The sequence below is a fragment of the Podarcis liolepis genome (assembly GCF_965112155.1).
Source record: "Podarcis liolepis genome assembly, chromosome: 6".
In the NCBI taxonomy this organism is placed as follows: domain Eukaryota; kingdom Metazoa; phylum Chordata; class Lepidosauria; order Squamata; family Lacertidae; genus Podarcis; species Podarcis liolepis.
This window is the reverse complement of record NC_139559.1, coordinates 49,348,019-49,359,181: the sequence shown is the minus strand read 5'-3', so window position 1 is coordinate 49,359,181 and position 11,163 is coordinate 49,348,019. Positions and strand designations below refer to the sequence as shown.

General features: G+C 43.2%; 2 protein-coding genes across 2 annotated transcripts; one reads left to right on the top strand and one right to left on the bottom strand.

Annotated features, from left to right (window-relative positions):
- Window positions 1-401: 401 nt before the first annotated feature.
- On the top strand, window positions 402-6,741 carry EBNA1BP2 (EBNA1 binding protein 2). The gene is made up of 9 exons (XM_083510812.1): window positions 402-535; window positions 1,321-1,404; window positions 2,076-2,242; window positions 2,412-2,535; window positions 3,487-3,576; window positions 3,817-3,892; window positions 4,669-4,762; window positions 5,630-5,792; window positions 6,441-6,741. The coding sequence occupies exons 1-9, from the start codon at window positions 464-466 to the stop codon at window positions 6,489-6,491; spliced, it is 921 nt and encodes a 306-aa protein (XP_083366938.1). The 5' UTR covers window positions 402-463; the 3' UTR covers window positions 6,492-6,741.
- Window positions 6,742-7,104: 363 nt separating this feature from the next.
- CFAP144 (cilia and flagella associated protein 144) lies at window positions 7,105-11,151 on the bottom strand. Its single transcript, XM_083510828.1, has 4 exons — window positions 10,912-11,151; window positions 9,206-9,265; window positions 7,662-7,765; window positions 7,105-7,405 (listed from the first exon to the last, which is right to left on the bottom strand). The coding sequence occupies exons 1-4, from the start codon at window positions 11,045-11,047 to the stop codon at window positions 7,292-7,294; spliced, it is 414 nt and encodes a 137-aa protein (XP_083366954.1). The 5' UTR covers window positions 11,048-11,151; the 3' UTR covers window positions 7,105-7,291.
- Between the last annotated feature and the right edge of the window lie 12 nt (window positions 11,152-11,163).

The window sequence follows — 11,163 nt, the reverse complement described above, 5'->3', positions numbered from 1 at the left end:
AGGAAATACACGGAAACCGGAAGTAGCTTTGTGCCGTTCCGCGTGGCTTCTGAACCAGCGGCTGGCTGGAGTTGTGGAAGGGGCCGCCAGAAGAGGACTCGTGGTAAGACCAAGTCTATAGTCGCATGTACGGTTTACGTGGGAGTAAGCGCTATTGAATACAGCGGGGGCTCCTTCCGAGCAGGATTATAAAACGCGAGGCGGTTTCTAGGGAGGGAAGAAGCCCCAGGTTCGGCTTAATGCATCGTTAGGAATGTGTTGGGGCGGCAGGTGGAAGTTCAACAGGTGAAGCATTCCTGGAATTTAAATGTATGCCGTTTCTCCGTCTTTTACCAGCCTGGCCGCGGGGAAGCAATACCAATCTCTCCAGTGAAAAAATTGAAGGTGGGTCGCACTTTCTCTGCCCCCCCCCCGTTTTTCGTGTAGCTCGGTGGATTCGAGACACCCCAAAGCACAGTGTGCAATGCCTCACGTAGAGATGGAGGAAGGCTTCTCGTCATCGGATTCGGAAGATTCTCTTGTCACTGACCGAGAGGTAAGTTTAGTGCTGTGATCATGCTGCGCTGGAGTGTGGGCAGGATGTTTGTTATGGCTGGTGATGTTTAGCTCATTTCTCTGTAGCCTGCCGTGGATGGCTACACTTCATTTCTTACAAAGGTTGTAGACAGGACTATATTTATATAATAGTAATACCTTAAAAATTAAAATTTATATAGGGCATTTCCCTATATAAATATCTTTACTTGCATGTAGAAGCAACACAGGGACAGCAGGGCTAATCCATGTTAGCTAGAGCTGCTCATGTGATGGTGTAACACCAGGCAACACTGAACGTCTCTCCATAGTGAATTGTGCAGGGAGCTTCCACAACCCATTTCATGGGTTCATCATACATTACATGCATTATTTGTGTTTTAAGCAATAGCCCTATATTATTGGTCATATTCTAAGTAAGCAGCTGAGGTGGAAAGAATAGCAGCTTGCCTAGTTGGTTTATGACTAGAGTGAAATTTGAGTTAGTAGCTTACCGACTCACACTCCTAGCCACCAATGCCTGTTCACAGTAGCACGTCACAGTACAGTGTCAATTCAGCATTGAAAGCAAAGCATGCTTACATAGGGCAGGTAGAAAGCTGCTTTGTCTAATCACTTGCAATTTGAGTGCTTCATTTTAGGTTTCCTCTCACTTATGCTCCTGTGTGCTTGGTTTCTTACTTTTTCCAAGGTTTCTATTATTAAGGGTTTGGGGTGGGTGAGCTAACATCCTTCTGTTTCAGCAATCTGGGATGCTGCTGATTTTATCACTTTTCTTCCATATAGCTCCAAGACGCATTTTCTAAAGGTTCAATCAAGCCAGGCCTAAATGTTGTGCTAGAGGGACAGCCTAAAGCTTTCAACAACGTGGTGAGTGCTGTATGATCATGACCTTTGTGGGATTAATTTGTGGGGGCAGATTGAGCTTCTTTTGCGTGGGCATACCATTTAGCCAGAATAAAATTGTTCAGCCACTCAGTTCGGTCCATCTGCTGAACTGAACCTTTAAACTGAATTCCTGGCATCTACTGTCCTCTTCATTTTTTGGAATGGCTTGGGCTTATTTAGCTGCATGCTTGATGAATCTCACCTTTTAGATTGGGCATCATCCACCACTTACATGATAACTTGATGCTTTACTCATTTGGACCATCAAGACATGTTGGAGGTGGGGTGGGGCAAGAAAAAAAGTTGACACTTATTTGACCACACTCTATAAAAATAAGAGTGGTACCATGTTCTGCAGCCTGATAAAACCCCTTAAGCTATTCAGTTTCTTTCAAATTTATAGGATAAATTCTGTATTGGCCTCTGTTTGTGTTGTCATTGTTAAGACTGAAGCACTAGGAGGAGTTTGAGGCTCAAAAACCTCTGGCATCTGATTTGATAGAGAGCAGAAGACAATGCATCTTTTTGGGGTGGGAGTATCAGGACATGGTCTGTTTGGGGAGGAGAGATTACTAGTTCTGCATTGGTTGGCATGTTATCATGTAGAAGATTTTGGGTTGCATTTAATGCACAATTAATATGCTCTTTTCTAGGATGGATTGAAGCAGTGCTTGTCTGAATTCCAGAAACACCTGGACTGGATTGAAAGGCTTGATGTTACCTCTCATTTGGAAACAAGTGCCACAAATGCAGCTTCTAGTCAAACACTTGACAAAGATGATGTTGACCCCGAGGATGACTTCAAGAGAGAGATGAGCTTGTAAGTCTGTGTATAGGAAGTAGAGCTGCTGCTTATCAGCCTGGTGTGTTGAGCTTTTAGCTTTTTTTCAGCCATATGCACAATGGAACAATATGTTAGTAGTTCAAGAGTTTTTTATTGTCCATTGGAAAAAGTAACAATTTACTAATACTTTATCCTGTGTTTCCAGCTATCGTCAAGCCCAAGCATCTGTTTTAGAAGCTTTGCCTCGGCTGCATAAGTTCAAAATCCCTACTAGGCGGCCTGATGACTATTTTGCAGAGATGGCAAAATCTGATCAGCAGATGCAGAAGGTAAGGTGCATGGTTCCTCTTCTTTTCTCATCTGGCTGCTATAATGGATATGTTAACAGTTGCTGGCCATATACAAAAATGTGGCACATTGGGTCTGGTATTTTTATGGTGCCTGATCGTAGTGCATCAGCAAATGGAGAAAAAGAGCTCTAGCAAAGTTCTTCTCAGTGCATAATGCTACAGATCATGAATTGTTAATTAAAAATTTGTTAATAAAAGGCCATAAAAAGCTTGCTTGTGGGCAGTTTCGGTTTGTACTGAACTCTTAAGAAAGAGGGACTATAATGAAGATTGATTTTGTGTGGAACATAATGCTGCTGTCACATACAACATTGGGTATGGGGCAAATGTGTGTAGTTTAGGGAAACAGGTCTTGCAGACTCAGTTGGGACCTGTGCCAGGCCTAGTTAAGCCTTTGGGTCAGAGGTTCCCATCCCTGCTGCATATTGTCTTGGGCCTTCAGAATAAAGAATTAGCCTTGGATTCTGTAGCAATTCTTTGGCAGCAATACATCCTTATCAAGCTCTTTAAAGAACTGTCATTTTTTTCTGTATTAACAAAATGATGCATCTAAGGCCATGGCTGCATTTTGAGGCATTAATAGTGAATTTGTGCGTTTGCTCTTGCCTCTCCCTTTGGTCATTATGTATCCAAGAAATAATGGTGGGTTATGAGTTTCTGGCATGATGCTTTTTCTTGTCTTGTGTGATCTTGCTGAAGAAAGACAGCAACTTTTGCCCAACAGTTATAGAGTCTGAGTAGTCCTAAACAGTTGAAGCAATTGTCAAAATTCACGTTTAGGAGTGCAGCACACTCTAAGCTGCTTTGGTTTTCATTTCTGAAATTAAAAAGAGCATCATTGCCACAAACAAGCAGATTTTCATAGTCACAAATTCAGGGAACCTGCCTTCATCTGCATAAAAAGCACTTCGGTTGCTTTCTCTCAATTAGATTCGGCATAAGCTGAAGAGCAAACAAGAAGCAATGGAAAAGTCTGAAAGAGCCAAACAGCTCCGTGCCCTGAGAAAATACGGCAAAAAGGTGAGAAAAATGGTGACAAAAACATAGAAGCCCCCTTGGAATGGAGGAAGCAGGAAAGACACACCCATTGTTTTGATTGGCAGTCTCAGCATTGGAATCCTTTGGCAAAAGTATCTAGAAATATCATGAACAGGACTCCTGGGGTGTGGGAAGGATACGTGTGTGCAAAAAAGGGGAGCATTTTGGAAAGGACTGGGGTACTGTGGAAGGAAAGGCTCACTTTTTATTTCTTGTTGGTAGGTCCAAACTGAGGTGCTGCAGAAGAGGCAGAAGGAGAAATCCACAATGCTGAATGCAATCAAGAAATACCAGAAAGGTGAGGCACTCCACTCCCACTTTATTCTTCACTACTCCCCCCCCCCCAACCCTTACTACAGCAGTAGAAAACTGTAGCCCTCTTCAGGCATTCCACTTGCATGTAAAAGCAACATGAGAGAGGGGCTAAGTATGCTCAGCTCCATCACAGTCCCTCCACAACTTGGGAGGGCACACTTCTGAAGCAGAGAGCTTCCTGGGTTGTGGAAGCTCCCTGCATGATTCAGAGCCCTGTTGTCCCTGTGTTGCTTTTGCATGCAAGTAGAATACCTAAAGGAAGGCTTATGTGTAGTCCATGTTGCAAGAACTTGGTTTGTGGGAAAGCTTGTTGATACCTCCAGCCACTGCTGCATAGAAAATATAGAAATTATAATCTAGTACTTGAGGGTCTAAATCAGGGGTCAGCAAACTTTTTTGGCAGGGGGCCGGTCCACTGTCCCTCAGACCTTGTGGGAGGCCGGACTATATTTTGAAGGGGAAAAAAAAGAACAAATTCCTATGCCCCACAAATAACCCAGAGATGCATTTTAAATAAAAGGACACATTCTACTCCTGTAAAAAATATGCTGATTCCCGGACCGTCCACAGGCCGGATTTAGAAGGCGATTGGGCTGGATCTGGCCTCCAGGCCTTAGTTTGCCTACCCATGGTCTAAATGCTACACAATATTCCTGTGCATAGGTATACCCTTTTGGGTGATAAAGCAAGCCTTCCTACAGTGTTTGTCCTGGAATTTCTGGCTTTGCATGCAGCTCATTTATTCTGTCTTTTATTCAGGTCTTTCGGACAAGCTGGACTTCTTGGAAGGTGAAAAAGCACCAGCAACTCAGGGAAAGAAGGCAGGGGCTGGAGGCCAGCATAAAAATAAAGGGTAAGGCCTGTGAAGTGCAGGGATGTCTACTAAAACTTGCATTTCTTTTGCTTTACCATGCATAAGTCTTTTATTGGATCACCTTTGTTTTGTTTTGTGTTTACGTTCTAAGTCCTTCTAATTACAAAAGTTGATCCGTTAGCAGAGCACTGGAGGGGGAGCTAGGCAGCAGCGATGGGGTTGGATTGGCCAAAGGTGTCCCTCTGCCCAGCTCTCTCAGCTAAAGCAGCCTCCTGCTAGCTGATGGCAACTGAGTGGCTTGTCATTCCACTGATGTGGCACTGCCCCTTTCATTTGCAAATGCATGTGCACAAGTGTTGTCAGTGAGGTCCCTGCTGGTGACAGTCACTGAAATTCTCCAAAAGGGTTTTTTGGAGGTGGGGAGGGGCTGAGTTGGCCAGTTGGATCCCAAGTTGATCTCACTGCCATCACACCCGACAGCATTGGAGCCCAAGATAAAAATTTAACTTCTTTCATACCTAACACCTAAGACTAATGCCCTCAGAGTGCTTGATCGCTACAGCTAAAACTAGCCTAGTAAGACTGAACTGTCTGAGACCTACAGCCTTAGAACTGTTGCTGTTTGGGTGCACAGAAAAAGCAAACTAACTACTGGCTTCCAGTGTTTCTGTTTGATGCTGAATGAGTAGTCTTTGCCATTAGGTGTCTGGCAAAGTGGGAATCAGGTTGTGAAGTGTCAGGATGGGGTGTGGGGTGCTGCTTAAAATAATGGTGTACTGCAGTTGGAATAATTCCTTTTGAGGGCAGGGAGAGAAAGATAAAAATGTGTGCTGAGGAGCCGGCCAGTTTTTGGGGAGAGAGATGGCTAAGTATCCAGCCATAATTAGCTGCTTGTTTTTCTTTCAGACCAAGTGCCAAACGACGCTACAAGAATCAGAAGTTTGGTTTTGGTGGCAAGAAGAAAGGGTCAAAATGGAACACTCGAGAAAGTCACAATGATACGTCCAACTTCCGTGCTAGTGTGGCCCACCACAAGGGTCCTGGGAAAGCAGGGAAAAAGGCTGCCAATGTGAGTACCTGCCATGAATTGTTTTTATTTAGACAATTAATGAACAGAAGTGGCTTATAATAAATTACCAATGCATTCATATAATTTGGAGGGATTTTAAGCAGGCTACACTTCTTATGGTTTAGAGTGGGCTCTTAGTATTTATTTATGGCTGCTGTTTATTATATTGAGGGTGTGTGTTTGAGTTTTACTTACATTGCTTTATATATTGCTATCTTTTTTTTAAGTGAACTTTGTAAGGCAGGGTATAAATTCATTAAATTTATAAGTGCATAAATTAAATGATTAAAATTTATCAGGGTGTCTTCTGCTGGCATAAATAAAAATTAGCTAACAGCTGCCAACTGGGAAAATCTTGCTGTAATCTGGCTGCTAGTGGAGCATTCGCTGAGCTGGTTCACACCTCACATTAAGCCACAGTAACAAGTAAACCATGGTGTTCTGTGAATGAGCAACAAGCAGGACTGTTCAGTCACTCTGCCCTGCCTGGACCCAGAAAAGCAACCCACAAGGCTTGGCTTGCCATTACATGTGAACCAGCCCATTGTGGTAAACAGCTCCCCCTCTCCCTCCCTGCCATCACCCTTTCCCTTGTACGGTATAGCTAAGGTAGTAAAATGATAACATTCAACTTGTATCTCATTTTAGAAGAGGCCTGGCAAGAAGGTGAGGCAGAAGATGAAGAACCGTTCCCGATAACGAGTAAAACGGGTGACCTTTCCTTCTTCGTGAAGTGTGACTCCCTACGGAACGTTGGCGTGAAGTGATGCTGACCTGGACAACATAGCCGTTCAGATTGCCATTCAGAGTCAGCAAGTGGTACTGCCTGACACTGGGTGTACGACTTCTCGTACATAAATAACAAGCAGATGCTTCTGGTTGCCTATATTTCATACTGATTTGGTCTTTCTTGATCCTCCTTGTGAATTAAAAAGTCTTGATAGCTTGATCATCTGTGTCAGGTTGGGAGAGATCCTTTCTGGTTTGCATTGGGTCTCACTAAATCCTTCAATTTTTTTGGTACCTCATACATAACATCAGCATGTGTGCTCCTCCTTGTCACCCAGCAGTGGTGCATGCAAAGTACTAAGCAACAGCTTTTGTATTTCTGCCACTTTATGACCTTCTTTGCTAAGGGCATTGGGTCCTCTTCCATTCAACAGCAGAAGATGGTGGTCTACCAGCAAATAATCACATGAACTACTGTTGCTGCTCATACCACAACTTCTGGTTGAGAAACAGATTGTCCTATCCACACACTATAAAAACTGATGACTTGCACAAAATGAATACGGTAGCAGAAAGAATAGCAGGCAGTTTCAGGTCAGGTTTATTGTAATACTAAATGTTCACATAACACAGGACTTTCCTATACCCACTGCCTTGCACCCTGTGTCAGGCCTCTGTCTTATGCTTTGCAATAATTAAAAGATGGAAGTCTGGAAGCCTAAATTTATGTCTACAGTCCTTCCCTTAAAGTCCTGCAATGCTGTGTTCCTTTATCGCTTATCTTTTGTCATCCCCTTCAGGCGCCACATAGCAGCCATATATCTGGTGATTTCAGTGCTCCGACTTGGGAAGTATAGCCTGTTGTCATTCCGGTTTACACTGATCTGTGAAGGAGAATATTACTATAGTATAAGAACATTTGGCATAAGGGAGGAGCTAGGATTTGAATATTTTTCCCAAACTATCTCCCCATTTGGTGAAATGTCTAGATTCTGATAGCCAACCAGGTACTCCCTACAAACTTTCAAAGCTTTATCCATAGCTATAACAGCTTAAAATTATTTTTCTGTAAAGTCTGGATTCTTAAAATGCCAGACAACTACATACACTTCCCCAGAAGCTCCTTAAAAACCCACTTACCAAAGGTGAGGAAAACCAGCCGATTTCTTGGCTTTCTGTTTGTGGTTCTGTGTATTTCTTGTTTGGTTCAAGTGCGGCATGATGAATTAGTTTCAGGAACTTAGCTATAGGGTTAAAGCATTGGCAATGAGACTTGCTTAGTGTAGACTGGGTGCAAGGCATTTAAATTGCACTGAAATTTTTAGATGTGATGATGCTACAGTGCTCTGTTAAATGCTTATACACTATCAATTTCAATGTTTGTTCTGCTCGCATAACTTATTAGCTTGCACCTGAAGTTTTTACATACTTCATTCATTTCACAATGCATATACTGCCTTTCATGGTCAATTCTCTCAAGTTGGCTTGCATCAAACAACAACAAAACGATACAACAAAATTAATCATATACCAATAATACCCACCACCTGTTGTTGTTTGGTCATTTAGTCGTGTCCGACTCTTCGTGACCCCATGGACCAGAGCACGCCAGGCACTTCTGTCTTCCACTGCCTCCCGCAGTCTGCTCAAACTCATGCTGGTAGCCTCGAGAACACTATCCAACCATCTCGTCCTCGGTCGTCCCCTTCTCCTTGTGCCCTCCATCTTTCCCACCATCTACCCCCTCAAAAAATGTTACAGGAGTTGAACATGCTTTTGGTTCCTGCTGTGAATGAGGAAGGACAGCTGCTTTGCCTAGTCTGTGAGCAGCATTGCAAAAAAAGTTGGTATCTTTCGTTCTGTGTGTGTCAAATATCTAAAAACACTGGCAAACCTAGTAAAAATGCAATTGAATTTTCTTTGTATTTAATGACAAGGTCATAGAATAGGATAGCCCACCCTTCGGCAACCTGGTGCCCTCTAGATGCTTGGGACCACAACTTCCATCAGCCCCAGCCAGTACAATTGTCCTATATTACAACATTATTTGCTGGCAAGAATTCAAGTTACAAAAAGGCCACAAACCAGTGTCCATCCTGAAACCAATATCCTGGATAAAGGCATTTCAACATAACAAGCAGCTTTTAGGTCTCTCAGAACCCTTAGAAAGGTAAAGAATTAAAAAGATGAAATGGGAACTAATTAGATGTTACTTTTAATGAAATAATACTAAGTTGGAAGTCAAATTTGATAGTATCACTGTGTGGCTAGGTAAGTTGGGGTTTGTTGCTTTGAATATTGAAGCTTGTGCTTTTAAATATTTATTTGCAAAAATATATCATTATTAAGAAAAAAACATAATGGCAGTGACTTTTTTCTTAACTTGAAAGTTTCAGCACTCCGACATACATGGAAAGGAATTGATCCAATAAAAGATTGATCCCAAAAAAAACAAGAAATACAAAAATTGGAGCTATCAGCTGTCTCTTGCCACATTCCACTGCAGATTGTATAGTATAATGCTTTTTGGTTTACAGAGGGAGAAAGAGAGTGAAGTTTGACGTTTAGACTTCAGTATGGTGCTACATACTTTGCCGTCTTTGATTCATGCTGGAAAACATTTCATAAATGACTCCTCTCTGTTTCACTAACTTAAATGTAACTGTTTAAAAGCATGTGCTTACCATCTGCAGGTTCCTCTAAGTTATCATGCCAAGAGGTAGGCTTTCGAGTTATGGTGTAAACTAAAGGTAAAAGCAAAATAAGGCAAATTAATCACTAGATAACCTTAAGCCAGGGCAGAGGAAAACTAACAAAGCTTAGAAATTTATCATTTTTTCCCCACACCACCTGTCTTTGGCAGGAATTTAGGCCTTTTTCTTAAATGCAGGTTTTCAAAGAACCACAAGGATATTTGGGGGACAACTGTTGCATAACTTTTGGGGGTCCCACAGATAGGCATGGGAGACACTACAAAGCCAGTGCATCGTTTTAGAGGGAAAGACTGGCACTTGGGATCAAAACTATTAGATTTGTGTAATATGTCAGTTTCCAGAGGGGTAGGCCTGTTAGGGTATGGTTACGTTAGTGGCTTAAAATGCAGTAAGGCCATTGCCCCTGCTGCTGTGTTTCAAGCTGCTTTTGCACAGTGGTGTTCGCATCAGAGATAGGGCAGGGTTGTCTTCCCACATGTGACATCTTTTCGATTTCTTGCCCCTGCAATCCCCACCTTCCAACTCCTATTCATGAAGCTGTCATCTGTATAAGTGTGCTCATCTGGGCATGTGAGATAGCTGTCTCAAATGTTCACATTGCTGTTTACTCCCGATCCAGTTTTCCAGCCAGATTAAAGCTAATTTGGGAGGGGGGCTGGGAAATGCATCAAACAATAGTATTTGTCAAAGTACAAGATCAGTATGGATTGTGGCTAACATCGTGTGAATGCAGCTTCAAAAAGTAGTGGGTGCCCTGGATGGGGAGAAAGCAGTAATGTGAACATATCCTTAGTTTGTGGAGGCCAAAGGGTATTTTAACAAGCTTTTTTGATGTGTTTATGAAACAGCTCTTCGTAAGTCTTCTTGACTGAGTTTTAGGATTGCAAATCCAGGTACACAGAAAACTGCAAATATGTTACCAACAAATGGCTCTATTCTATGAATCCCTCCTGAATTCAGTTTGGCACTGAGAATGTGGTTTAGGAATATAGGAAGCTGCCTTATACCAAGTCCATGTAACACAGTATGGTCCACACCAGCTGGCAACCGCTCTCCAGGATTTCAGGCAGGATTTTCTCCCAGCCTCACCTAGAGATGCTGAGGATTGAACTTGAGACCTTCTGCATGCACTGAGCTACAGCCCCTCCCCTTTAGTTATTGCACCTCTAAATGCCCCTGATCCTATGGAGATCATATTGCAGCTCATATTTCTGCTGGGGCATTTAAAGTGCACTTTATGTGATAACACAAATTGCTGCTGCTGTGAGGATCGGTCTGCATACATTTAAGCTCTAATTCAACTGCCAATACAGTATGTACTGCTTTTGCATTCCTTTGCTACTTGTTTCCAACCTACCACTTCCCCTCCTTTACAGATGTGTGTGTGTGTGTGTGTGTGTGTGTGTGTGTGTGTCAGAAACCTGTGGCTCACACTCTTTAAAGTGCCACAAACCCCTCTGGTGGTGGTTGGGGTTTTTTTGTTTTAGTTTGCAGCAAGTTGACTTGACCTAGAAACGTATGACAATTAGCACCCATACACGGTTCATTCGTGGAAAGGGGGGAAACTAGAGCCAGCTGGAGTCAAGAGCCAGGGAACTCCCATAGACCTAACTGGGAAGCTCCGTCTGCCCATGAGAAGGGGAGAAGTCTCTCCCCTCCCCCCGGTACCCCCGTACCCGTCATCAGGGGGTTCATCGCGTATTCCGTCTGCAGGCGCTGGCATCGTAGCTCCTTCCGGACCGTCTCACAGAAGATCTTGTTCTGGCTTACTGGGTCCAATGGTTCCTTTGGGACCCGCACGGCTCCTGCCATCTGCCGCTAACTGGGTGGGAGACTATTTAGAACGTGCCCGGAGCGCCCCGAAATGCCCTTCGTGTATGTTGCGGGCGGCGTTTCCCCACCTTTTCGTATCCTAGCAACCGAGCGGA